Here is a 25,755-nt window from a genome sequence, read left to right as displayed (position 1 = left end):
TATTTTGCATACTTCTTTACCAACATGACCCTAACCTATAAACAAGAGCAGACAACTGTAACAAGCATTTTGTAAGAATTATGTCCCTCTTTCCACTTAGAATATGCATATTATTGATAAATCTATGTTAAAGTGTGCGTACCACCTCAAATATTTTCTATGTACCTTGTCATTTTTCTTTTATATTTTGCATACTTCTTTACCAACATGACCCCAATCTTTTAACAAGAGCAGACAACTGTATCAAGCATTTTGTAAGAATTATGTTCCCTTTTTATACTAAGATTTTTTTTTAAGTTTTGTATTTAGGTTCACTTTATTCCTAAAGTATCATAGCTATTGCTTTCAGACTTGGAAAACTTACATTTACACTTACCTGACATACCACAATGGACTCCACCCAAACCATCCCCAACGCCCCACCCCAGAATCCCCCCCCCCCCCCCGAAATTTTATTTTTTATATTTTTCCTTATTTTATTTTTGAAAGATCAACTAATAAATGACCACACACCCACATTATACCCCCGATCCCCCAACCCAAAAAGGTTTTTTTCTTTGAAACATGGTAAAAAAAACAACAAATATTTATTTATTTATTTATTTTATGAAGGACGGTCCAACCATCCCACCCAAGCCAATGCTATCAAACTTGAAATAAAATCTTATTTCTTTGTTTTATGTCTTTAAAAATGTTCACTAGATTGTGGAAAATATACCTGAACTCAGAATCGTCTATATTAAATGTACAACTTCTTTAAAACATAAGCGATCAATATGTTTCAATTATGTTCCTCTTCCACTAAGAATGTGACTGTATTACCTTGACCTAATTGCATATGAATAATTTCCCTATAATGGCTTACGTTATACTGTCAAGCACTCGAATAGTCGAGCACGCTGTCCTCATACAGCTCTTGTTTTTATTAACAACACAATTTTTACACTCAGTCATGCCTTGCTTATGATGATTGCATGTTTCCTTTATATTGTAACAAAGTGAAAATAAATTTTATTTTTATTTTTGTAACATAACAATACATGTACATTATTTGTCCAACAACTCTACAGCAAACGACCAATGAAGTGGAACACTATCTGAAAATGAAATATATTTTATGTTAAAAAAGTTTGTAATGCAAAGTGCAGCTAAATTATAGCAACATTCTAACAATAAGAGTTTTATATACACTAATTTTTTTATTTTTTATGCCCCCCTTTAAAGAGGAGGGGGTATATTGTTTTGCACATGTCGGTCCGTCCGTCCGTATGTCCGTCCACCAGATGGTTTCCGGATTATAACTCAAGAACGCTTAGGCTAAGGATCATAGGTACATTGATCATGACCCGCAGATGACCCCTATTGATTTTGAGGTCACTGGTCAAAGGTCAAAGTCACGGTGACCGGAAATAGTAAAATGGTTTCTGGATGATAACTCAAGAACACTTATGCCTAGGATCATGAAACTTCATAGGTACATTGATCATGACTCGTAGATGACCCCTATTGATTTTCAGGTCACTTGGTCAAAGGTCCAGGTGACCCGAAATAGTAAAATGGTTTCCGGATGATTACTCAAGAACGCTTACGCCTAGGATCATGAAACTTCATAGGTACATTGATCATGACTCGCAGATGACCCCTATTGACTTTCAGGTCACTAGGTCAAAGGTCACGGTGACTTGACACAGTAAAATGGTTTCCGGATGATAACTCAAGAAAGCTTACGCCTAGGATCATGAAACTTCATAGGTACATTGATCATGACTCGCAGATGACTCCTATTGATTTTCAGGTCACTAGGTCAAGGTCACAGTGCCAAAAAATGTATTCACACAAGGCTGCCACTACAACTGACAGCCCATATGGGGGCATGCATGTTTTACAAACAGCCCTTGTTTTTTACATGTTTAACACACATTTGTGTAAATGTAAAAGGGATACAAATTAGCATAAGACCACGAGCCCTTGGCCAGTAAAATGTATTCTGAGGTCATTTTTTCTAATATGTTGTAAAATTTATGTTAAAATACAAATAATTTGCATAAAATCTATTACTATACAATATTACAAATTCATGATAAAGCAACTTAATTAGTTAATCAAATTTTTATGGAACTTACATCTCTTTTGTCTTCACTGGCTTTTCTGAAAAAAGAAAAGAATATCCAGTTGATTTGTACAATTGGTATTGTGAAATTTGATGAACCTTTTTTTAACCCATTTATGCCTAGTGGACTTTCCCATCCTTCTAAATGGGATCAATTTATTGCCACAATTAGGGGTGTCTAGTATATTTATTTTTATATTTAGATTATTTCTTACATAAATTCTTTTAAGCAAACAGCGCAGACCCTGATGAGACGCCGCATTATGCGGCATCTCATCTGGGTCTACGCTGTTTGCCAAGACCTTTTTTCTAGACGCTAGGCAAAAATGGGTTAAATAACATATATTAATTAATACATCACCATAATAACTTTATGTATGTAAGTGTTATGTATGTAAATGACAAGACATTTTGACAGAATACATTTGTTAAAACTGTGAAATGTTTCTTTCACCAAGTAACTTTGGAAATAAAGAGCTTTGTGTCACATAATTAATTTTTGATTATGATACACATTGTTTTATGTTTTTTGTAACATTGACACACCTGCAAAAATAAATGTGCTAACTTTATACTGTGTACTTGATTAATTATCTTACCAATTCATGTTCAACTGATGTGATGGATGAGCTCTCATTATTCACACATGCTTGTTGCTGTGCGCCTGAAAAGGAAGTACATAGAGTTCAAATTCAAATTCCAAAGATGAAGAAATAAGTGATGAATATATACCAAATACATGAATATAAGTAATAATTTATATATATATATATATACATACATGGACTGAAATGTACCAAAACCACCATCTATCCCAACAAGAACATCCGCTGGCAGAATGACTACTATCTTCAATAGAAAACAGCAAACCCAGTACCTCCGCTGGCAGAATGACTACTATCTTCAATAGAAAACAGCAAACAAACAATAAACGGTGCAAATTCGATAGTTTAATAACATTAAGTTTTAATGTATAATTCAAAGTACAAATTTAACCTTTTGCTTCCAGACTGACTTTCATTTTTAAACCTTACATGTGACTGACATTGTGATTTTTCTGTAATATTGTTAAGAGTAGGTAAGAGTCACGAGATTTAATTAGTTAATATACCTTAATGAATAATGTCCGTCCATTTCTTGATAGCTTTGTATATCTTGCGGCTACACAAGCCAATGTAGTTCACTCTGAAATTGAGAGATAGTTTTCAGATTCATGTTTACAATCAAAAATTTATTCTAACGCTATTTACACTGGGTAATAAAGTAAATTTTATGCCGAAAATAAATACACAGTACTCATCCTTATATACTCAGAATAGCATTTTCTTCGATTTTTTTCACAGAATACTATCAGAATAGCAAACAGTTTGGATCCTGATGAGACGTCACGTTCTGTGGCGTCTCATCTGTATCCAAACTGCATGTTTGCAAAGTCCTTCAAAATTCGGTTCCCGCACTGAAAGAGTTAAAAGCCCATAAACACTCAAAATCATCGAATAGTTAATACAATACATCGAAAAATACAGTTAACACATACAATATCAGTGTTCCGTGTAGAAATAGCCAAAATTTCAACGCCATTCTGTGGTCTGGTAACAAAGATTTAACAAGATACAAAATGCTATTTTTTTGTTTTTTGGGGAACAATATATTTAATCCATGTTTATATACTATGTTAGTGTCCGTGTGGCTTATGAATAGATATCGTCGCGCGAAATTAAAATGATATATATTGTGCAACAAAAGAATTTAAACGAGCATTTTGAATACTAGTATATTAAATCTATGTTACCATTCCAAATCTAGCGTTGAAATTTTGGCAAATTTTTATGGGTTTACTTTATTTTGCGAAAAATTTTGCGAAATGTTCGTTGATTTAAATTATTTATGTTGCTTCAAACGAAAAAAGCAAAAAAGCGGAAAGTGTTGTCCCTGATCGGTCTGCGAGGTCATGTAAATCATAGGTATTTATGCCTTCCTACACGAGGTCATGCATTAAGCCCAGTAAATCATAGGTATTTATGCCTTCCTACACGACATGCATTAAGCCCAGTAAATCATAGGTATTTATGCCTTCCTACATTCTTCATTCACGCACGATCAATTATAATAAATAAACAAATTGCATAATGATGTGAACTATGATAAAACACACATAACTGTCTACATTTGGCAGATGAACATCTCTTCGACGTTAGTTGTTAAAATGTTTAGGTCATATTTAAATGCCACAATATAGTAAGTAATAGCTAAAAAGTCGTACGAGTTAAAGCACGCTGCGTGATTTACATAATAATTCGCCAGTTCATTACCTCTTCTCATGTCAGAACGATATGAACTCCGCATAACATGCTAAGTTCTGTAAATAGTTACGTAGGGTTAAACAGAGTTTAGCAGTGCGGTATTTTATTGGAAGGGGGCCTCTCAACGTTATCGCTGTCGCCACATCGTCTAGTAAACAGTCGCACAATCCCAGCGTGACTGACCTGATAACAGCAAATTGTGGTAATGTCAAAACCAATGTTAGTTAACTGTTATTTTATAAAGTACATAATAATAAAAAAACAATCTCAAACACAGCAACTATTTTCATAGGACAACTATAAAAGATATCAGACGCTTTCATACGTTAACACGGAAATAATTATTCACCTGTATTTAATTGCGTATGATTGTATAATTACGCGAATGTGAATGAAAAACAAAATTATTATATCAATATAAAACGGACGAAGTCAGTATTTTTATTTGTAAACGGTATTCGTTTGTGCCTCCCATGAAAAGTACAGGGCATTTAGGTCATGTTAAACGCCGATAGCGAACGCGATGGCCTGACATGACATTGTTGAGTCCAATGACCCCGTGATTTAAGGTCGTGATATGATTAAAACACGCGTTGTGGGAAAAGTCCGTCTGAAAGGCGTATTATTGTAACACTTTGTAACGTAAAGATAAGAATTTAACATGTGTAGGACAGTATCGAATAATTATATGTTAAGACCTAAATCAACAAACCTTTAATACTGTGCGATCTCGAAAGTTACTGAATGTATCTTATTAATTAGAATATTTTGCGGACTTGTTAATTAGCAGAATAAAATATAAATGAATATTTCGTCGGAATTGTGTATGAATGGTCATGCCATGGGACTATGATACAACTGTATCAAGCTGAATTGAATATGAGCCGCTTTCTTGGATAACGGGCTTAATGCATGCGCTTGCAGTTGCGTCCCAGATTAGCCTGTGCAGTCCGCACAGGACTAAACTTTTAAGATGTTTTACCAGAAATTGTTTTTGAAAATACCCAAATAAATCGAAGAAATTATTGTTGTTGTTGTTGTGTTTAAAAAAAAAAGATTTTGTGACGTACAGGTATCGACCAGTCTGAGTGACGAAATTATTCGGGAACACACAGCTCTTAACCCATTTATGCCCAGTGGACTCTCCCATCCTTCTAAATTGGATCAATTTATTTACAAAATTAGGGGTGTCAAGTATATTTATTTCTATATTTAGAATATTTCATAAAGAAATTCATTTAAGCAAACAGCGCAAACCCAGATGAGACGCCGCATTATGCGGCGTCTCATCTGGGTCTACGCTGTTTGCAATGTCCTTTTTTCAGGACGCTAGGCATAAATGGGTTAATTAATTAAATTGAAATAACTATAACGTTTTGATCATCCACGTGAAACAATGCACACGGTCAGTTAATTGCTCTGTAACTGTGCATGTATAAAAAATAAGATGACCACACCCCACGGTTTTCTTCTTTAATGGACATTTAGATTCGTAACTTCTAAAATCTCTACAACAAGCCCCATAGCTTTGATATTTAAAATGGAACAGTATTGGTGTCATACACACAAAAACATATTCAAAATTTCACCCGTTCTGAACACTCATTAAAAGTCACACAAAAAAGAATGACTGAATGAACTCGTTAAAAAATCGGATTTACTTTTGAACACAATTTACTTAAAGCCCGCGCAGCGTCGGGCAATGACCTCTATTTGTATAGCGTTTTTGACTATATATAGACCAACATATGAGGCTCAAAATATTTCTGCCCGCGTCATCTTTGTTCGCGTGCAAATCCCAGAACTTTTAAAGAGTCTTTATCTGCCTTTCTGTAAACAACAATCAGCTATGGAACTTTAACGTTCAGATGTGCAATCTTTCTCAAGAGGTTGTTAATTAACAATTTGGAGGATATTAACATGTTGAAGAAAAACGAGTGTTCCGATGCACATTTAGTATGTATGGCGACCAGTGCCTGCAAATAAATGTTAATATTAACCCATTTATGCCTAGCGTCCTGAAAAAAGGACATTGCAAACAGCGGAGAAACAGATGAGACACCGCATAATGCGGCGTCTCATCTGGGTCTGCGCTGTTTGCTTAAATGAATTTCTTTATGAAATATTCTAAATATAGAAATAACTATACTTGACACTCCTAATTTTGGAAATAAATTGATCCAATTTAGAAGGATGGGAGAGTCCACTGGGCATAAATGGGTTAAGACTGTGTACAGTAGCAAATAATTCATCAATACAATTTCATGTTTATTTTGTAATTAATAAATTGGATGTTACTTGTTGTTGCATGATAAAAGTAATATACCGGTACACTAGTACAAAAGCAGCGTTGTTTATTTTTCAAGATTATACACTTTGACTTATCGGATATTGTATTCAACAATTTGCATAACATGCTGTATTATGCTTGTTTTTCAAACATGCACTGAATGGTTCATAATACATAATCTATTGATTCCCCGTTTTTCAAAAGATAATATCACCTTGTAAGCACATGCACGTAAATATTCTTGTAAGTTGATGACAGATTTTTAGTATTTCTTATTGTGTTACTATTCTTTTACGTGCAAAAAATGACGTGAAGTGTTTTGTATCGTCATACATTACCATTAACGTTTTAATAAATCTACTGAATATACTAATATCATTTACATGCTTCGACGAGCGACTAAGCCTAGAAAGGCAATGGCTGATATATAAATAAATTCATATGATTGCCGATATATATATGCTGGTTCCATGTGTTAATAGAATGTATAAATAAAAAATATGGAGAATAAAACAATAGGTTTGTTCACATTTAAATCTTGAATATACAGCTAAAAACTAAATGTATGCAGTTAAGACTGTGATTTATGACTTGCTATAAAGTTGCTAGTTTTTAGTGGCGACACCATTTAAACTAGGCAACAAAGGTTTGTGAAAAAATATTAAAACCTTGTGAGATACCTATACTTTTGAAATAGTTCAATTGCAAAACAATTATGGTCTCCTTCAGTTCCATATTATTATACAATGATAATCCTGACAATAAAAAGTCATTTGAAGCATGACATTATTTTGATGAAATACTGTACGTTTAATCAGCTCATGCTATTATCAACAGCTTTAGTCAGCTTTAATTGAATTGAGACATAATAAAACAGCCTGTTTCCCGGGTAGTGCCAGTATTTGGTGTCTTAAGGGTGATCTAAAGAACGTTTCCACTTAAAGGATAAATACAGAGATCTCCGAGTAGATAAGCGAACATCATATCCACTATGTCGCAGCCACCAAACTATATTTGAATTATAGAGGTTAAAAGCACACACTCATAAAATAGTATATCTAAAAGCTTGGCAGATGTAAAACGCTTCATCAAGTTTTGATGTATTATTTTTTAATTGAAAAAATATTGTGTACACAATAATGTCTAGATTTTTGTTTCTATACATGGTTATCAAATTAGCATTTGCCCGTAAATAAGGTAGCATCTATTGTCATGTTACGTAGCTGGAGGTCATAGAAAAACGGTTAGATTTAGGTATCCCAGCCTGAACAGGAATATAAATACACATGGCCGCATGTCCCCTAGATATTCTAACTCGTATGTATATTTTAATAACATACCGTATAACCTGAACCCGAAAACCTTTTTTTACTTAATCCGACCCCCTTCCCCAAAGTACATACTGATTCTATATTTGAGATGCAACAAAACTATATGTATCTTTCATTTGAAGCGTAGTTTTTGTTCAAAGCATTTAAAGGGGCCTTTTCACAGATTTTGGCATTTTTTAACTTATTCATTGAAAGCTTTATATCGATAAATGTAAACATTGGATCGTAAAAGCTCCAGTAAAAAATCAAGAATAAAATTAAAAAAAGGAAATGAACATTGCCCGGACCAGGTTTCGAACCAGTGACCCCTGGAGTCCTGCCAGAGTCCTAAAGTAAAAACGCTTTAGCCTACTGAGCTATTCCGCCAAGTACACATAATGGACGTATTTTATACTTTATATAAGCAATCTTCGTAGTTTCACAAAATTTAACGACAAAAACAGAACTCTCCAAATTATTCAATCGTTCCGCGTTGCAACGCTTTATAACTTTTAGGTTTTAAAATCGTCAAAAGATGCATATAATGGCTATATTAGACCATGGTAAATGTTCAGTATTACTGTTTCCTCACAAATATCATAACTAAAACGAAAATTTGCGAATCTGAAACAACTTTTTTCAATTTTGTCAATTTACCAAAGCGTGAAAAGATCCCTTTAAGAATTTTCCGCAATAATAAGATTGTTGTGTAACCTACATTAAATCCGGAAAATATACTAGCGCGAAAACATAATACTTCCGGGTCACAGCAGAAAAATACAAAACATAAACATAAATAAGCTGTGTGCAAAATATATGACATACATTTTGTAATTTATTTGATTTTATATTGGAACACACAGCGTTCATTTATAGCTGTATTAATGAACATGCTCGATGTCACCAAGTGGCCAATATTCAGTCTGTTAGATCCGAACGAAGCTACAAAGATCGCGAAAATATGTGTCTTCGGTAGTTCTGGAAATGAAGCCATCTACATAACCAGCTCGGACGATGTGTATGCGATCGGCTCAAATTGCAGTGGATGCCTTGGTCTAGGTAAGTTGCAAAATAAAATGTCTTGATTTGATTGACCCTTTACCACATAGGAATCCGGGTCGTTTCGCCCTAAATCCCGTTCGCCCCCCGAGTCGTTTCGCCCCCCGAGTCGTTTCGCCCTGGGTCGTTTCGCCCTAATTCCTGGGTCGTTTCGCCCTAATTTTTATACGTATAGCGATATTAAAGGATTTAACTTAGGCTTTGTCAGAAGCTGAATGGGATATTGTTTAATACAGTATTACATTATCTTAATTACTGTTTATTTTTGTCTTTTGAAATAAAACAAAGTACAAAGTTAATTATATTGCATATATTTTGATAGCTCTAATATGTTTGATAGCTCTAATATGAATAATAAGAATACACATGTATAAACAAAACATTCAATACAATGTCGAAGCACACATACACAATAATTTGACATACATTTTATTTTATCTAACATAAAAACAACTGAGAAAATCACATCGAAATACAGATTTCATTTTATATTTATTAATAAACAAAACATTCAATCCAGTGTCGAAGCACAAATATACACTAATTTGACATACATCTTATTTTACCGAACATAAAACAACTTAGCAAATCACATCAAAATTACATTGAATACAATGTGGTAGAATACACACACAATCAGTTGATATAAACTTTTTTTTTAGTTTTGCTTATTTTAATGTTCGTAACAGACTTCATCGTCTGTTTGATAACACTATCCACTTCACTCCCCAGACAAGCCGACAAATGAGTCTGCCGTCATGTCGTCGGACGGCTGATGTTTCTGTGCTAGTAATTAGTCAATCATCTGATCACACGTCTTCCGATCTAAGTGTGTTTGATAATTGTTAAATTGATCCCGAAATTATTTTAATTGGCAAATCAATGCATCATACCTCTGCCAAACTAATTAATCGTAATACTTTACGTTTGTAACACAATGAATCCTAACGTTTCCGTGAATTAATTGCAATTTAAATCAAACGGATAATTGAGCAAACATCAAATTTGTAATAATTAAATAATCTTAATTTCCTATATATGATAAACAAGTACTAAATTAAAATTGCAATTAATAATAAAATTTGTATTAAAAATCTTAATTTTCAATATTTGTTAAACAAATACTATTCGGAGCGAAAGAACCCTTTACAAAAGCCTAATATTACATAATAATTAAATAAGGGCGAAACAACCCACTTGTAAGGGCGAAACGACCCTGGGCGAAACGACCCGGGGTTACAGAGGGCGAACGGGATTAAGGGCGAAACGACCCGAGACCACCACATAGATACAGTCAAGTAATTATTACCGGATCATTACCCATAGCGGATCACTTTGATGTTCAATACTGCATATCACGTCATTTTTAACCAGGTTTTCCGAAGAAAAAAATTGGTTATTACATTGGCGAATGTCGGCGGATGGGCGGGCTGGCGGAACAATCTTGTCCGGGCCATAACTTTGTCGTTCATTGTGAGATATTAATATCATTTGGCACATTTGTTCACCATCATAAGACATTAGACGGTGTGTTGCACAAAAGAATGACGTCAATATCACCAAGGTCAAGGACAAGTTCACACTTTGAGTTCAAAGGTCAAAAATGGCCATAAATGAGCTTGTTCAGGCCATAACTATGTCATTCATTGTGAGATTTTAAAATCATTTGGCACATTTGTTTACCATCATTGGATGGTGTGTCGCGCGAAAGAATTACTTCAATATCTGCAAGGTCAAGATCGCCACAACTAAAAATAGATTGATTTTGAAAAAGTGGGGTAACTTTGAACAATCAGTAACAATGCCCATTTTGAGTTGGTCTCCCTTTATCAGACATTTTTTTTCAATTGAAATCAAGGTTGCCACGAGTAAAAATAGATTGAATCTAACACAAGGGGTTAACTATGCACATTTTGAATTGTCTCCCTTTATCATACTTTTTTTTTAAAACTGAAAACCTGGTTTTGTGACAATTTTGTCCCTTGTTTATGATATTTTGCACACAGCATTGTCAAGGCCTGTTTTTTAAAACGCATTGATTGAGTTGTAATCGGAGCTACTCTTTGTCAAAAATTTCGGTATGATTTGCTCAAATGTATATACGCAGGGTTCTCAATAAGAGCCGGCCAAATTGGCCGTTTGAAATCAGATTTTGGCCGGTTGAAAATCGCTCAGATTCGGAAATCGGCAATTTACTTTTAGAAATTTGTGTGTCTTATCTCCCTTAACGCATTACAATAACAACAATGAAATGGCGCAGATTGGAATCGGTAAAAAACAGTCAAATATTTTGATGTTCTTTTCATCACATGATGAATTTTTTGTTCCTGATTGCTTGCGTTCTTTATGTTAATGCAAAGTTTTTGTTGTTGTGAAAGTTTGTTTTAATTCAGTAACGTTTCAAACTAGAAGTGTCACGCAAAATGTGCATGGTAGAAGGACGATCAGGCCTATTCCCCATGCCTGTAGGGCCGAATTTAGGCCCAATTCCCAATCCAAAATCGAAGTTTTTTCCCTATCAGAATAAATTGTCCCAATTTGAACCTTGTGCAAAAAAAACAACCTATCAAAATCGTAAAAAATGACCCTAAAAATTGAGTGCAACGTATCCAAAAGTCGTATTTATCCGAATTATGATACACTTTATTTGTGAAAAATCACATTTTATATGAGTTTGAATTTTACAAAAGTAATAAAGATCTTTTTTTCATTTATCTGTTGTAAGTTAAAAAAGCTAAAATTCATAAAATGCACAATAAATGCTCAAATGTAAGTGCCTTGTTGCCCATTAAAATAGCCATAAATTGGCCCACAATGCAGAAAATCAAGCGCTCAATTTTAAAATTTTCCAGTGCAGCATGCCCCCGACCCCCCCTTGAAGGCCTGTTGGTCTCACATTTTGGCCTGTTGGCTCAAAAGTTATTGACAACCCTGTATACGACTTTGTTGACTTCCGTCTCGTTTCCAAATCGAGGTTGAACATTTTTCATGGCCACATGCAATAACTCTGTTGGAAAGTAAGAAGTTTACACATTAATTTTAAGGCCATTTAGTAGTTTTTCTGCCTGCAAAAGTCCATTTCAGTTTTGATTTGTGTTTAAGATTTTGCAACACCTTAAATGAAATGAAGAATTAGGGCAATAACGGATCAAGCGTGACTGATAATATGTGTATTGATAATATATTATATTAAATTATATGCAAATTTGTTGATTCTTACAATAAATGATCTCAATCTTAATGTTTTATTTATGTTCCATGTTCAATGTCGATGATTAGATCTGATTCAACAAATTTACATGGTTTATAAGATGCCCATATCTTTTCGATCTTTTTAGGATTTTCAACAGATAATTCACACAAGAACACCATGAGTAAAGTTTGGATACAAGATCACATATAGAAAACAATTAATAAAAAAAATGAATATACTTCATAACTGGAAATGTAACTTGGTTATTGTAAACAACACATTTCATGTTTCGACAGTTCAAATAGCATGTTAGATGCCCCTGAGTGGTTTCAGTCACATGATCCGTTATGGCTACAACTAATCCGTTAATGCATGAATTCTGCGGCGAAAAAAAGGTATCACAAATACATTTTGCCTGCGTTTAAAAATAAGACTGTGCTGAATCAGTAAGCAAAGGTAATATTTAATCAAACTGGTGTAAAAGAAGTCTCAAAACATTTATTGTTTTTCACCAGAACAACTTAAATACGCTACTGATCTGGTAATGGTAACTTGAATGTACCGTTTTTTTGCGTTTTTTGACGCATTTGTTGTCCCTTCGATTGTTTTGTTTTATTTAATCAAATACTTTTCTAACTTGATTGAAGTCTTAAAGGCTTCATATCCAACCCTTAGTTACTGATGAGCAGCAGACAGCATAAAACCTGAACAGCTGCGAGTTACTCTTGTTACCTTTAAGATAGCCGTTGGGTTATACTAACATTTGTGTCAATGCAAGAATACTTTATCTGTAGGTGACTCTCACAGCAGCTTGGAACCAAGGCGAATCGATTCTCTATGCAGGAAGCGCATTGTTGATTGCAAGAATACTTTATCTGTAGGTGACTCTCACAGCAGCTTGGAACCAAGGCGAATCGATTCTCTATGCAGGAAGCGCATTGTTGATTGCAAGAATACTTTATCTGTAGGTGACTCTCACAGCAGCTTGGAACCAAGGCGCATCGATTCTCTATGCAGGAAGCGCATTGTTGATGTGGCATTTGGAAGTGGGCCACATGTGCTAGCAGTTACAGACAGTAAGAAACTAACAAGAATCTGGTTTGCTTGCGGCTTCTTCTTTGCACTATTTAATTTATATCGGCAAATATATTTTCTGTCTCTCCTTGTACTCTCTTTTTTCCATTTGTCTCTTGAAATCGTGAAGTATTATATTTCATCTTCAGTTAAAGTTTGCAAATGCAATAAAAGGCAAGCACCAACAATTCTCACTGGCTATTGCAAAAGTGAGTCTTGCTATGTTTTATATAAATAATCAGACTTAAAACAAAAATATACCTTATAACTTTGAACAGTATGCTATGACAGCAATTGTCTTCCTCGCAACCAGTCTCTACAAACATCTCAAACCGCACTTCATTGAAATATTTGTATATAAGAAGATTTAAGGTATGATATGATTCAGAGAAATATTAGGCTAATTGAGGACAACACTTTCCGCTTTTATGATACTACTATTTAACCCTTTCAGTGCGGGAACCGAATTTTGAAGGCCTTTGCAAACAGTTTGGATCCAGATGAGACGCCACAGAACGTGGCGTCTCATCAGGATCCAAACTGTTTGCTATTCTGATAATATTCTTTGAAAAAAATCGAAGAAAATGCTAATTTTAGAAATTCAGCAGACGACATTTTAGCAGACGACAAATTTCCCAGCATGCAAAGGGTTAAAGTAAGTCTCTTTTTACCCACAATCCAGTTTAGGCAGAAAGTGTCATCCCTGATAAGCCTATGCCAACTGCATTAGCTTACCTGAGGAAACACCTTATGCACATGAATTAAGCATACTTTTCCTAGAACGAAGCTCGGATTCTTTTCATAGCGGGTGAGGTGTACAGTTGGGGTCACAATGGTTACTGTCAGCTGGGTAATGGAGGCTCCACGCAAGGAGTTGTACCCCTCCTGGTCAGCACAAACCTACAGGGCCGACGCGTGTCTAAGGTTGCTTGTGGCAGCCATCACTCCATGGCTCTGACCATAGAAGGGGAGGTAAGTAGGTCAATGTTTATCCCTTTTCCACTCAGATACGCACTGTTTACAGGTTTTTAGTCCCTAAGAAAATCAATTAAATTAAAGACATATCTTTATAGATTCAAGTGTTAAAGGCTTCATTTCCAATCCTAAGATACTGATGAGCAGCAACCAGCATAAAACCTGAACAGACTGTGAGTTTCTTCTGTTTGCATATAGCAATCTTCACTTTGCTTCTGAGTGGGAAAATGTTATTTGGATTTTTGCAGTTTTCAATTTCATTTCAGTCACAAAACATTGCTCACTTAACCTACTTACACTTTTCATGTCTTACACTTTTCCTGTGTTATTTGGTTCATCAGTACAAAGTGCACATACTTGTGACATAAACTAACAACTGCGATACATGAGTCAGAGATATAGAGAATAACAGGTGAATGTTCCCTCGTTTTGAAATATATCAGGCGAGGCTTAGAATAATATAACGGCGAGGCTTTGCCCTGCTGATATATTACAAAACGATGGGACAGTAACCTGTTTTTCTGTTTATCATACCACATTTTCCATAAAATCTGCAAAACAATCCATTTCTTTATATTGAATATGTACGGATTCTTGCTGATTTTGCTGATCCGGCTTTTACACGTTGACATACATGTAGAAACGGCGTTCGAAAAGACAACACTAATAATAGCTTATTTTAAACATCGTATAGAGAAAAAAAGTTGTTTGCAGTACGAATGGGAAGAGTACAACCGCTTTAATTATAAACGTCTTGAATTGGAGATCAGGAATGGACTGCAGCGACAAATTTACTCTAAGAACACACTTCACCGAATAGTTTGGAGACGCCATTTTGGAGATGTGTATTGAAATTGAAATTTTGATGATAGTGACAATATTGTCATAAGCATGTAAAATCGTTTGTTTAAATAGTTGAGGATTAGCATACAGTAATCATTTGTCTTTACTTTCTGTGCAACATTTGCGAGGGCAATGACTATACATGTATCGATATTTAAGATTAATTGCCCCATTGATGACGTCATTTAACTTATGTAGTGCGGGCTGTAGTGATTAAAAAAAAAAAAAATACATTTTTGTGATTTATGACTTTAAACTAGAATAAAATGTGTACGTTCTTGGTATCAAATTGTTTGTTTTGTTGAACCTGATTCATGGTGATAGAAATTGTTGACTTTATTGAAAATCCCACGAAACTTCAAACATTGACTGATATAAGAACTTCCTGTTGACCATGATATAAAAAAATATATCAGGCAACGTTATATCAGGCAGATATCAATGCGGTGGTATGATAAACGGGGGTAAACATGGCAGTAGAAAATAGGCAAAGTATTAAAAGTCATTTTTATTAGCTCGGCTGTTTTTGGAGAAAACTCGAGGTATTGTCATAGCCAGCTTGTCGTGTCGTCCGACATCCGCATCGTGCTAAAACCTTGATATTTTGCTTCAAAATCGAAGTGCTTCCTCTTTCAACTTTGAAACTTCATATGTATATGCACCTCGATGAGTTCTACACGCCACATCCATTTTTTGGTCACAAAGGTCAAGGTCACTGTGACCTCTAAAAAAAATAATTCTGATGAGCTTTCATTTATTCAAAACTGCACCCGCAGCTAAGCGTTGGCACCCGTTATGCGGTGCTCTTGTTAAGGCTTTGGTTTATAAAAGAAAAGTTGAACAAGAACAAAGCCATGCATATGCCTAAATGTGTGTTTCATGATGTCATTTCATTCTGACTAGTCAAACATCCATTGGAAGACATAGTATGAGCTGAATACAACTATTTACACAATGCAAAATTTGCCTGAATGTATAAAGAAAATAAAATGTTCTCTTTTATCTGAAGCTAATTGCCACTGAAGCTAAACTATTTCAGAGTCCCATTCCAACAGAAAACAAACATAACCTGTTAAAAAAACTATTTTATTACAAAAATGGCATACTCAAGCAAGTTCAGATTGGACCATTGCTCTGCTTTTTATGTCCCCCACCACTATAGCGGGGGACATATTGTTTTTGTCCTGTTGGTTGGTTTGTTTGTTTGTTTGTTTGCTCCAACTTTAACATTTTGCCATAACTTTTGCAATATTGAAGATAGCAACTTCATATTTGGCATGCATATGTATCTCATGGAGCTGCACATTTTGAGTGGTGAAAGGTCAAGGCCATCCTTCAAGGTCAAAGGTCAAATATATAGCTTCAGAGTGGTGCAGAAGGGGACATAGTGTTTCTGACAAACACATATCTTGTTTTAGTTTTACTTTTTTTTACCAATTAAGAGTAGTATATCAGAAGCCACACACTATCTTGAAGTGTTCAATTGTTACAGATTTATGCCTGGGGTCAGAACAACTGTGGCCAGGTGGGGTCAGGCACTACAACCAATCAGCCTACGCCGCGCAAAGTCATAGCAGTCATAGGTAAGGACAACCAATCAGCCTAGGCCACGCAAAGTCACAGCAGTCATAGGTAAGGACAACCAATCAGCCTACGCCTTGCAAAGTCATAGCAGTCATAGGTAAGGCCAACCAATCAGCCTATGCCACGCAAAGTCATAGCAGTCATAGGTAAGGACAACCAATCAGCCTACGTTGCACAAAGTCATAGCAGTCATGGTAAGGACAACCAATCAGCCTACACAGCGCAAAGTCATAGCAGTCATAGGTAAGGACAACCAATCAGCCTACACCGCGCAAAGTCATTGCAGTCATAGGTAAGGACAACCAATCAGCCTACGCCACGCAAAGTCATAGCAGTCATAGGTAAGGACAACCAATCAGCCTACGCCACGCAAAATCATAGCAGTCATAGGTAAGGACAACCAATCAGCCTACGCCTTGCAAAGTCATAGAGTCATAGGTAAGGACAACCAATCAGCCTACGCCTTGCAAAGTCATAGCAGTCATAGGTAATGACAACCAATCAGCCTACGCCACGCAAAGTCATAGCAGTCATAGGTTAGGACAACCAATCAGCCTATGCCGCGAAAAGTCATAGCAGTCATAGGTAAGGACAACCAATCAGCCTACGCCCCGAAAAGTCATAGCAGTCATAGGTAAGGACAACCAATCAGCCTACGCCACGCAAAGTCATAGCAGTCATAGGTTAGGACAACCAATCAGCCTACACCGCGCAAAGTCATAGCAGTCATAGGTAAGGACAACCAATCAGCCTACGCCACGCAAAGTCATAGCAGTCATAGGTAAGGACAACCAATCAGCCTACGCCACGCAAAATCATAGCAGTCATAGGTAAGGACAACCAATCAGCCTACGCCTTGCAAAGTCATAGAGTCATAGGTAAGGACAACCAATCAGCCTACGCCTTGCAAAGTCATAGCAGTCATAGGTAATGACAACCAATCAGCCTACGCCACGCAAAGTCATAGCAGTCATAGGTTAGGACAACCAATCAGCCTATGCCGCGAAAAGTCATAGCAGTCATAGGTAAGGACAACCAATCAGCCTACGCCCCGAAAAGTCAAAGCAGTCATAGGTAAGGACAACCAATCAGCCTACGCCACGCAAAGTCATAGCAGTCATAGGTTAGGACAACCAATCAGCCTACGCCGCGCAAAGTCATAGCAGTCATAGGTAAGGACAACCAATCAGCCTACATCACGCAAAGTCATAGCAGTCATAGGTAAGGACAACCAATCAGCCTACGCCCCGAAAAGTCATAGCAGTCATATGTAAGGACAACCAATCAGCCTAAGTCACGCAAAGTCATAGCAGTCATAGGTAAGGACAACCAATCAGCCTAAGTCACGCAAAGTCATAGGTAAGGACAACCAATCAGCCTACGCCCCGAAAAGTCATAGCAGTCATATGTAAGGACAACCAATCAGCCTAAGTCACGCAAAGTCATAGCAGTCATAGGTAAGGACAACCAATCAGCCTACGTCACGAAAAGTCATAGCAGTCATAGGTAAGGACAACCAATCAGCCTACGCCTTGCAAAGTCATAGCAGTCGTAGGTAAGGACAACCAATCAGCCTACGTCACGCAAAGTCATAGCAGTCATAGGTAAGGACAACCAATCAGCCTACGCCTTGCAAAGTTATAGCAGTCATAGGTAAGGACAACCAATCAGCCTACGCCATGCAAAGTCATAGCAGTCATAGGTAAGGACAACTAATCAGCCTACGCCCCGAAAAGTCATAGCAGTCATAGGTAAGGACAACCAATCAGCCTACACCCCGAAAAGTCATAGCAGTAATAGGTAAGGACAACCAATCAGCCTAAGCCACGCAAAGTCATAGGTAAGAAAAACCAATCAGCCTACGCCGCGCAAAGTCATAGCAGTCATAGGTAAGGACAACCAATCAGCCTATGCCGCGCAAAGTCATAGCAGTCATAGGTAAGGACAACCAATCAGCCTACGCCGCGCAAAGTCATAGCAGTCATAGGTAAGGACAACCAATTAGCCTACGCCATGCAAAGTCATAGCAGTCATAGGTAAGGACAACCAATCAGCCTACGCTGCGCAAAGTCATAGCTGTCATAGGTAAGGACAATCAGCCTACGCCTTGCAAAGTCATAGCAGTCATAGGTAAGGACAACCAAATAGCCTACGCTGCGCAAAGTAATAGCAGTCATAGGTAAGGACAACCAATCAGCCTACGCCATGCAAAGTCATAGCAGTCATAGGTAAGGACAATCAAATGATCCTTGCTTCAGGAAAATGGGGTTTAATGCATTAGCGTTGTTTGTCATCACAGATTAACAGGCTCATCATGGACAGCACTTTGCTCCTAAACTATATTTAGGCAAAGAAAAGACTTCCTTTAAATGAAAGATACCATGATACAGGTGGTTTTCTAGTCATTTTGGGAAAAGGAGTCTGGTTAAATTGGGATTTTTTAATCGATAAAAGTGGCAAATTTGGGAATTATTTGTTGACAAAAAGGACCAAATTGGGAATTTTTTTTCCACAAATATTGACACAACAGGTCTTTCCTGGCAATTTTTGAAACAATTCATATCAATTAAAGTTATATATTTTTTAGGATGTTTAAAATACTTCTATTTAAATTTTTTTTTTTTTTAGGAAATTGGGATTTTTTTTATAATTTCGGTTTGGGATCGGGTCAGTTTCCTTTGGGATCGGGTCCATTTTACGGCCTTTGTTACAAAGTAGCAGAAAAAACCATGAAATAGCACAAAGACACTTTATGTACATGTATTAAGCCCTGTTTTCCCAGATCAAGATTCAACTGGGCACAAAGACTGCAGCATTAAGCAATGGTCGCAAAAACATAAACTTTGTTGTGGTGAAACAGGGTTTATTTCTGGGCCTACAAGATTGCTTCTTTTTTTGAAAAAGTATGTTTATTTGTTTGCTCTACTATTCATGTAACGATACTACTCAACCTGTTTTCAGGGTAATGCTCTGGTGCAGCTTTGTGTACTACATAACCATATCACTGTATCTACTACAGGGATTCCATTAAACCTCTGACCCGTGTTTGGGATCATTGTGTGAGGTCACTGACCAAGGTCCTTAACTGTTCAATCTGGAAGAATTATTTGTAATTAAAAAAAATAAGTTAATGTTTGTGTGCAACATATTGGTGTCTCTACAATGTATCCTACATATCTCATCTCATCATCTTCGCCTGTGGTCCCATCTGGGACATTAAAAGGCCACCAACCAGCTTCCTGCAGGCGTCTTGGTTCTGGGCAAGTCTCTCTAGCTGCCTCCATGTTTGGCCAATCTGCTTAGCATCTGCATCCAGGTCACGGCGCCAGGTGTTTCTAGGCCGCCCTCTCTTCCTTTTCCCTTGGGGGTTCCATGTGAGGGATTGCCTTGTCGTATTGGATGTAGGCTTGCGAAGGGTGTGGCCTATCCACCTTCAACGTCTCTGAAGGATGTCTTCTTCAACTGGCTGCTGGTTTGTTCTTCTCCATAATTCTTAGTTGGAGATCTTGTCTGGCCAGCGGATCTTGAGGATCTTCCTGAGGCAGGTGTTGATGAAGACCTGTATTTTCTTTATGGTGGTGACAGTGGTTTACCAGGTCTCTGCCATATAGAGGAGTTGCGGCTTCACGATGGTATTGAAGAGCCCAATCTTGTTGGTGATGCCAATTACGCTGGATCCCCAGATGTTCTTCAGCTGATGGAAGGCTTTACCGATGCGGGTTCTGACATCTGCATCCATTCCTGCTTGGTTGTCCAGAATTCTGCCGAGATAGGTGAAGCTGTCCACCTCCTCCAGCGCCTCGCCTTGGACTGTGATGGGTGTGTTGTTATATGTGTTGGTCCTGAACACCTTGCTCTTCCCTTTGTTGATGGTGAGGCCCTGTCTAGCTGAGTTGTCTGCTACCATGTTTGTCTTTTCCTGCATCTGTTGTTGGGTGTGGGAGAGAAGAGCCAAATCATTGGCAAAGTCGAGGTCTTCCAACTGTTCCCAGAGTGTCCACTGAATTCCATTCCGCTTCTGCTCCGTTGATGTCTTCATTACCCAGTCTATGGCCAGCAGGAACAGAAAAGGTGAGAGTAAACAGCCTTGCCTCACACCAGTTCTCACTTCAAAGGCATCCTTGAGCTGTCTGCCGTGAACAATTCTGCAGGTCATTCCCTCATAAGACTTTCTGATGATGTTGGTGATCTTTTCTGGCACTCCGTAGTGTCTCAGAAGTCTCCAGAGGGACTCCCAGTCAACGCTGTCGAACGCCTTTTCATGGTCAATAAAGTTGACATACAACGGCGAATTCCACTCCAGGGATTGTTCCAGAATGATGCACAGGGTTGCGATCTGATCCGTGCATGATCTCTCCTTTCGGAAGCCTGCTTATTGGTCACGGAGATGCGGGTCTACTGCGTCTTTCATTCGGTTCAGCAGGATGCGATTAAACACCTTTCCTGGGATGGACAACAGCGTGATTCCTTGGTAGTTGGAGCAGAAACTGAGGTCGCCTTTCTTGGGAAGCTTGATTAGGTAACCTTCTTTCCACTGTTGGAATTTCTTCTTCCCATATCTTGCTGAAGAGCGGGTGTAGTAGGTCCACACTGGTCTCCACGTCAGCCTTAAGCGCTTCTGCCGGTATGCTGTCAGGTCCTGCAGATTTGCCTTTCTTCAATTGTTGATGGCGCTGCTGATCTCTTCCTTTGTGGGAGTGCAGCACTTGATTGGCATATCGCTTGTAGCTGGCAGAATCTCAGGTGGATTCACAGGGACTGGCCTGTTGAGTAGCTCCTGGAAGTTCTCAATCCACCTCTTCTTCTGCCCTTCATCATCTGGTATTACTCCTCCATTGTTGTCCCTTACTGGCCTCTCTGGCTTGGCAAACTTCCCTGCTAATGTCTTGGTGATGAAGTACAGATCTTTAGTTCTGTTCTGATAGGCTGCCTCTTCCGCCTCTGTTGCAAGCGCCTCTAGGTAGTTCCTCTTGTCTTCTCTGATACTTCGCTTGATGCTCCTATTTGCTTTGGTGTACTCTTCTTGTGCTTTCACTTTTGCGGCTAGTGTTCTGGTGTTGTTTACACTTGCCTTCTTTTCTTGTCTTTCCTAAACTTTCTGAAGCGTCTCTGCTGATATCCACTCCTTGTGGGTGTAAGACTTGGGGCCCAGTACATCTTGGCATGTTGAAGTCACTGCTTCTTGCACGTTCTTCCACTTCTGCTCTATCGTTCTTTCTTCAAGCAGCTCCTCTAGGACCTGGAACTTGTTGGAGAGAGTGACCTTGAACTCTTCGTGCTTCCAGGTGTCTTTCAGAGTGGCAGTGTTGTACCGTTGGCGTTGGTTGGGCCCCCCTGTCCAACTCTTCTTCAGCTTTAGTTTCAATCGGGCGACAAGGAGATGATGGTCCGAAGCCACGTCTGCTCCTCGCTTGACACGTACATCCTGAAGAGAGCGACGAAAACTCCTTGCGATGCACAAGTGGTCAATCTGGTTCTCCGTTGACAGGTCTGGTGACACCCAAGTTGCCTTGTGTATCCTTCGGTGGTGGAAAACACTTCCTCCGATGACCAGGTTACTTGTGACGTACAGGTCTGTGAATCTCTCCCCGTTGTCGTTCATCTCGCCTAACCCTTGCTTTCCCATGATCTCCTCATATCCTCGGTTGTCACTGCCGATCTTGGCGTTGAAGTCACCCATTAGAATAATGATGTTTCTCTTTGGTCTGTCTTGTATGATGGTTGACAGTCTACTGTAGAAGTTGTCCTTCTCATCCTCTGTACTGTTGTTTGTTGGGGCGTAGCACTGGATTATGTCCATGGTGATCCTCTTCTTCTTTGTAAGGAAAGAGGCCGGGTCCGTGTGCCTCCCACCCGATGAGCGCTCTCTTTGCCGACTTGGAAAGCATTAGGGCTAATCCCTGGGTGTGGTGCTGCATCCTCCTGCTCATACCCTGAGAACAACAGTAACTCACTGGAAGTCAGTTGCTTCTGCCCATCTTGATTTATTGATCCCTAGGATGGTGAGGTTGAACTTCCTCATCTCTGCGGCCACTTGTGCTGTCTTCCCGGTCTCATACATGGTTCGGACATTCCATGTATGTATGGTGGTAGGGATCCTGGTGGAGATGATGGTCTTCGGCCTGATGGCTTCCAGTTGACACTGACTTTCACCGTCCGGCGTCATACGTACTCCAGCTGGAGGTCCACCTTCTCCCAGGTCCGTGATGTCTGTTGTTATTTTGTTTGGCGTTTTTGTAGCAATTAGGTTTCAACAGGGTAGCTAGCCCTACGCCCAACCCTCCTCCTTTTTCAGCGTGGGCCTGATATTGTCCTTGGCGGTTATCCTACATATATTGAACTACAAATTTCGTTAAGGCCTACATAGTCACTTATTACCATGACCTGTGAAAGTCAGGTTCAGATTTGCATGCAAGATCAGTGTGTGTTTTTTTTGGGGGGGGGGGGGTAAATTTAAGGGCCTAAATTCGGCCCATTCCTGATCTCATAAAGTATGCATTATACCCAAATAACTGCCTGAAATTGACAATGGATTCCAAAGAGAAATTATTAAAATCTTTTAAAGTATTTTTTAGAAAAAAAAAACAGCACCTTTTTCACAATTTAGTCAAAACAACATGATTTTTTACCAATGTAAAGGGACCTGGCACCGTTCTGAAAATGATTGGGGTAAAAACACTGAAGATGAAATTCAGGGTAAGGTTTGCAAAAACAATGTAACTACTGGAAAATTTCAATTGAAACTAAATACAAGTCGTTGAGTTCATCATTTAGAGTCAATGACCATGGCCCATAACCCTGACCTGCTGTTTAGTTGAATCGTACCCCTTTGTGTACTTAGAAAATTTAAGTTAATTTTGAAATGCTCACTGTGATTAAGATTCGAATTTAATCAATATGATAGTGGCATTTTAGGAAGAGAAAGATTAGTTTGTTTAGCCTTAACTGGATATTTGCTATAAAGAAGAGACTCAGTTTTAACGAAAAAATACTATTGAAATGGAAAGTGTTGTCCCTTATACTGCACAAGCTAATCTGGGACAACATTATGCATATGCATTAAGCACTGTTTTCCAAAAGTGAGGCTAATTTAGAAATTTATTCTAATCAGATTGATGGTTGCCTCACATTTATGTCTGTATTTTAGGTTCAAGAGTAGCCATTTCAATTGGCTGTGGACAGACTTCTTCCATGGCGTTGATGGAAAAAGGGGAGGTAAGTTTTCCATATGTTTAATGTAAAAATCTACTAAAATTTATGTGCATTATTATTTTAATAAAGCCCTTTTCACTGCTTTCTAAGCTTAAATTTTTGATAACACACATTTTGGCTACTAATTTAGATTTCTTAGCGCCAACCTTCTACTTGTGGTTTAAACTACTTTTATTCCCTGTGCAGGTCTATGGATGGGGTTACAATGGCAATGGTCAGCTTGGACTGGGTAACAACGTGAACCAACCAAACCCCTGCCGTGTTCAGATGCTGCAGACCACCATCCTTTCACAGGTAACAGCAGTGTTTACTCAAAGTAACATAGATGCCTTGACTTAGTTATTTTTAAGTTATATGGCCAGTCATGCTGGCTAAAGGTCGGTGCTATTGAAGGTCAAAGGTTTTAGTCTCCATTTTCACGTCCCCTCTATTTCTTTCTTTACCTTTTTAAGAATTAACATGTAAATGCCTTAAATATTAGGGGTATAAATACGATATGACGATGAGTCAGTCAGGTCTGGACGGTAATTTCTGTTTTCAAGTTCACAGGTTTGAGCTTCAAATTCTGTGTTTGCTCCTATCTCCTATTCCCTTATAAGGATTTTCATGAAACTTGGCTATAATTTTGAGGTCATTAAGACTAAGTGTGGAAGGTGAGAGCCACTCAAGGTCAGAGTCATAATTCAAGGTCAAAAGTTTGAGCATTTTATCGTGTCCTGTCAATATCTACTTTAAGCATTGACGAATTTTCATCAAACTTTGCCACAATGTTCAATTCATTTTGATGAATTTGATGAAGTGCAGAAGGTATAAGTCATTCACGCTGACTTAAAGTCAAGGTCACCTCTGATAGAACAAGCAATATACCTATCCAACATTGATATTTTTTTAAAGCTTACCTTTTTATTAATTATAATTTAATAGATTTAAATTTCCATATTTTATGTACATGAATAACTTGATTGAAAAGTTAACTGCAACCACTTAACTTTTCTTTAAAGTTTTAAGTAACTGGGCCCTGACCTTTTCAATATGACTTCTAAGTATTTAGTTACACTCCCACACCATTCATTATAAAGGCTTAATGGTTCCTTTTCTACTTCAATTCTCTAAAATTACAGTTTACTTTCAAGGTTGAATTCTACTAAACATGCCGATCCAATTTCAATTCAGATAGGGTGCGCTTACGCTCACACATTTCAATTCCAATTCAGATAGCGTGCAGTTACACTCACACCTTGTTCCAATACAGACAGAGTGCGATTACGCCCACACCTTGTTCCAATTCAGACAGAGTGCAGTTACGCCCACACCTTGTTCCAATTCAGATAGCATGCGGTTACCCCCACTTCTTGTTCCAATTTAGACAGAGTGCTGTTCCGCCCACACCTTGTTCCAATTCAGATAGCATGCAGTTATGCCCACACCTTGTTCCAATTCAGATAGCATGCGGTTACGCCCACACCTTGTTCCAATTCAGACAGAGTGCGGTAACGCCCACACCTTGTTCCAATTCAGATAGCATGCGGTAACGCCCACACCTTGTTCCAATTCAGATAGCATGCGGTTACGCCCACACCTTGTTCCAATTCAGATAGCATGCGGTTACGCCCACACCTTGTTCCAATTCAGATAGCATGCGGTTACGCCCACACCTTGTTCCAATTCAGATAGCATGCAGTTACGCTCACACCTTGTTCCAATTCAGATAGCATGCGGTTATGCCCACACCTTGTTCCGATTCAGATAGCATGCGGTTACGCTCACACCTTGTTCCAATTCAGATAGCATACGGTTACGCT

The 25,755-nt window shown here is 38.0% G+C and overlaps 1 protein-coding gene and 1 long non-coding RNA gene across 3 annotated transcripts in view; one reads left to right on the top strand and one right to left on the bottom strand.

Moving 5' to 3' along the window:
- Positions 1–1,005: 1,005 nt before the first annotated feature.
- On the bottom strand, positions 1,006–3,298 carry LOC127858279 (uncharacterized). The gene is made up of 3 exons (XR_008038841.1): positions 3,222–3,298; positions 2,710–2,774; positions 1,006–1,097 (listed from the first exon to the last, which is right to left on the bottom strand). It is a non-coding gene; the product is annotated as an uncharacterized LOC127858279 (long non-coding RNA).
- A 5,446-nt stretch (positions 3,299–8,744) lies between these two features.
- LOC127857846 (RCC1 and BTB domain-containing protein 1-like) overlaps positions 8,745–25,755 on the top strand; it is a 36,538-nt gene continuing 19,527 nt past the window's right edge. Inside the window, exons 1-6 of one of the 2 annotated variants that reach the window (XM_052394535.1) lie at positions 8,745–9,072; positions 13,147–13,341; positions 14,145–14,311; positions 16,650–16,740; positions 23,889–23,956; positions 24,140–24,247. In XM_052394535.1, the coding sequence (XP_052250495.1) occupies positions 8,898–9,072; positions 13,147–13,341; positions 14,145–14,311; positions 16,650–16,740; positions 23,889–23,956; positions 24,140–24,247 (804 nt within the window). In that variant the 5' untranslated portion in view covers positions 8,745–8,897. The remainder of the gene's footprint in view (positions 9,073–13,146; positions 13,342–14,144; positions 14,312–16,649; positions 16,741–23,888; positions 23,957–24,139; positions 24,248–25,755) is intronic. The other variant, XM_052394536.1, reaches the window with a different exon arrangement.

This window comes from Dreissena polymorpha, chromosome 14, assembly GCF_020536995.1.
Source record: "Dreissena polymorpha isolate Duluth1 chromosome 14, UMN_Dpol_1.0, whole genome shotgun sequence".
Lineage (NCBI taxonomy): Eukaryota > Metazoa > Mollusca > Bivalvia > Myida > Dreissenidae > Dreissena > Dreissena polymorpha.
This window is presented reverse-complemented; position numbering and strand designations above follow the sequence as displayed.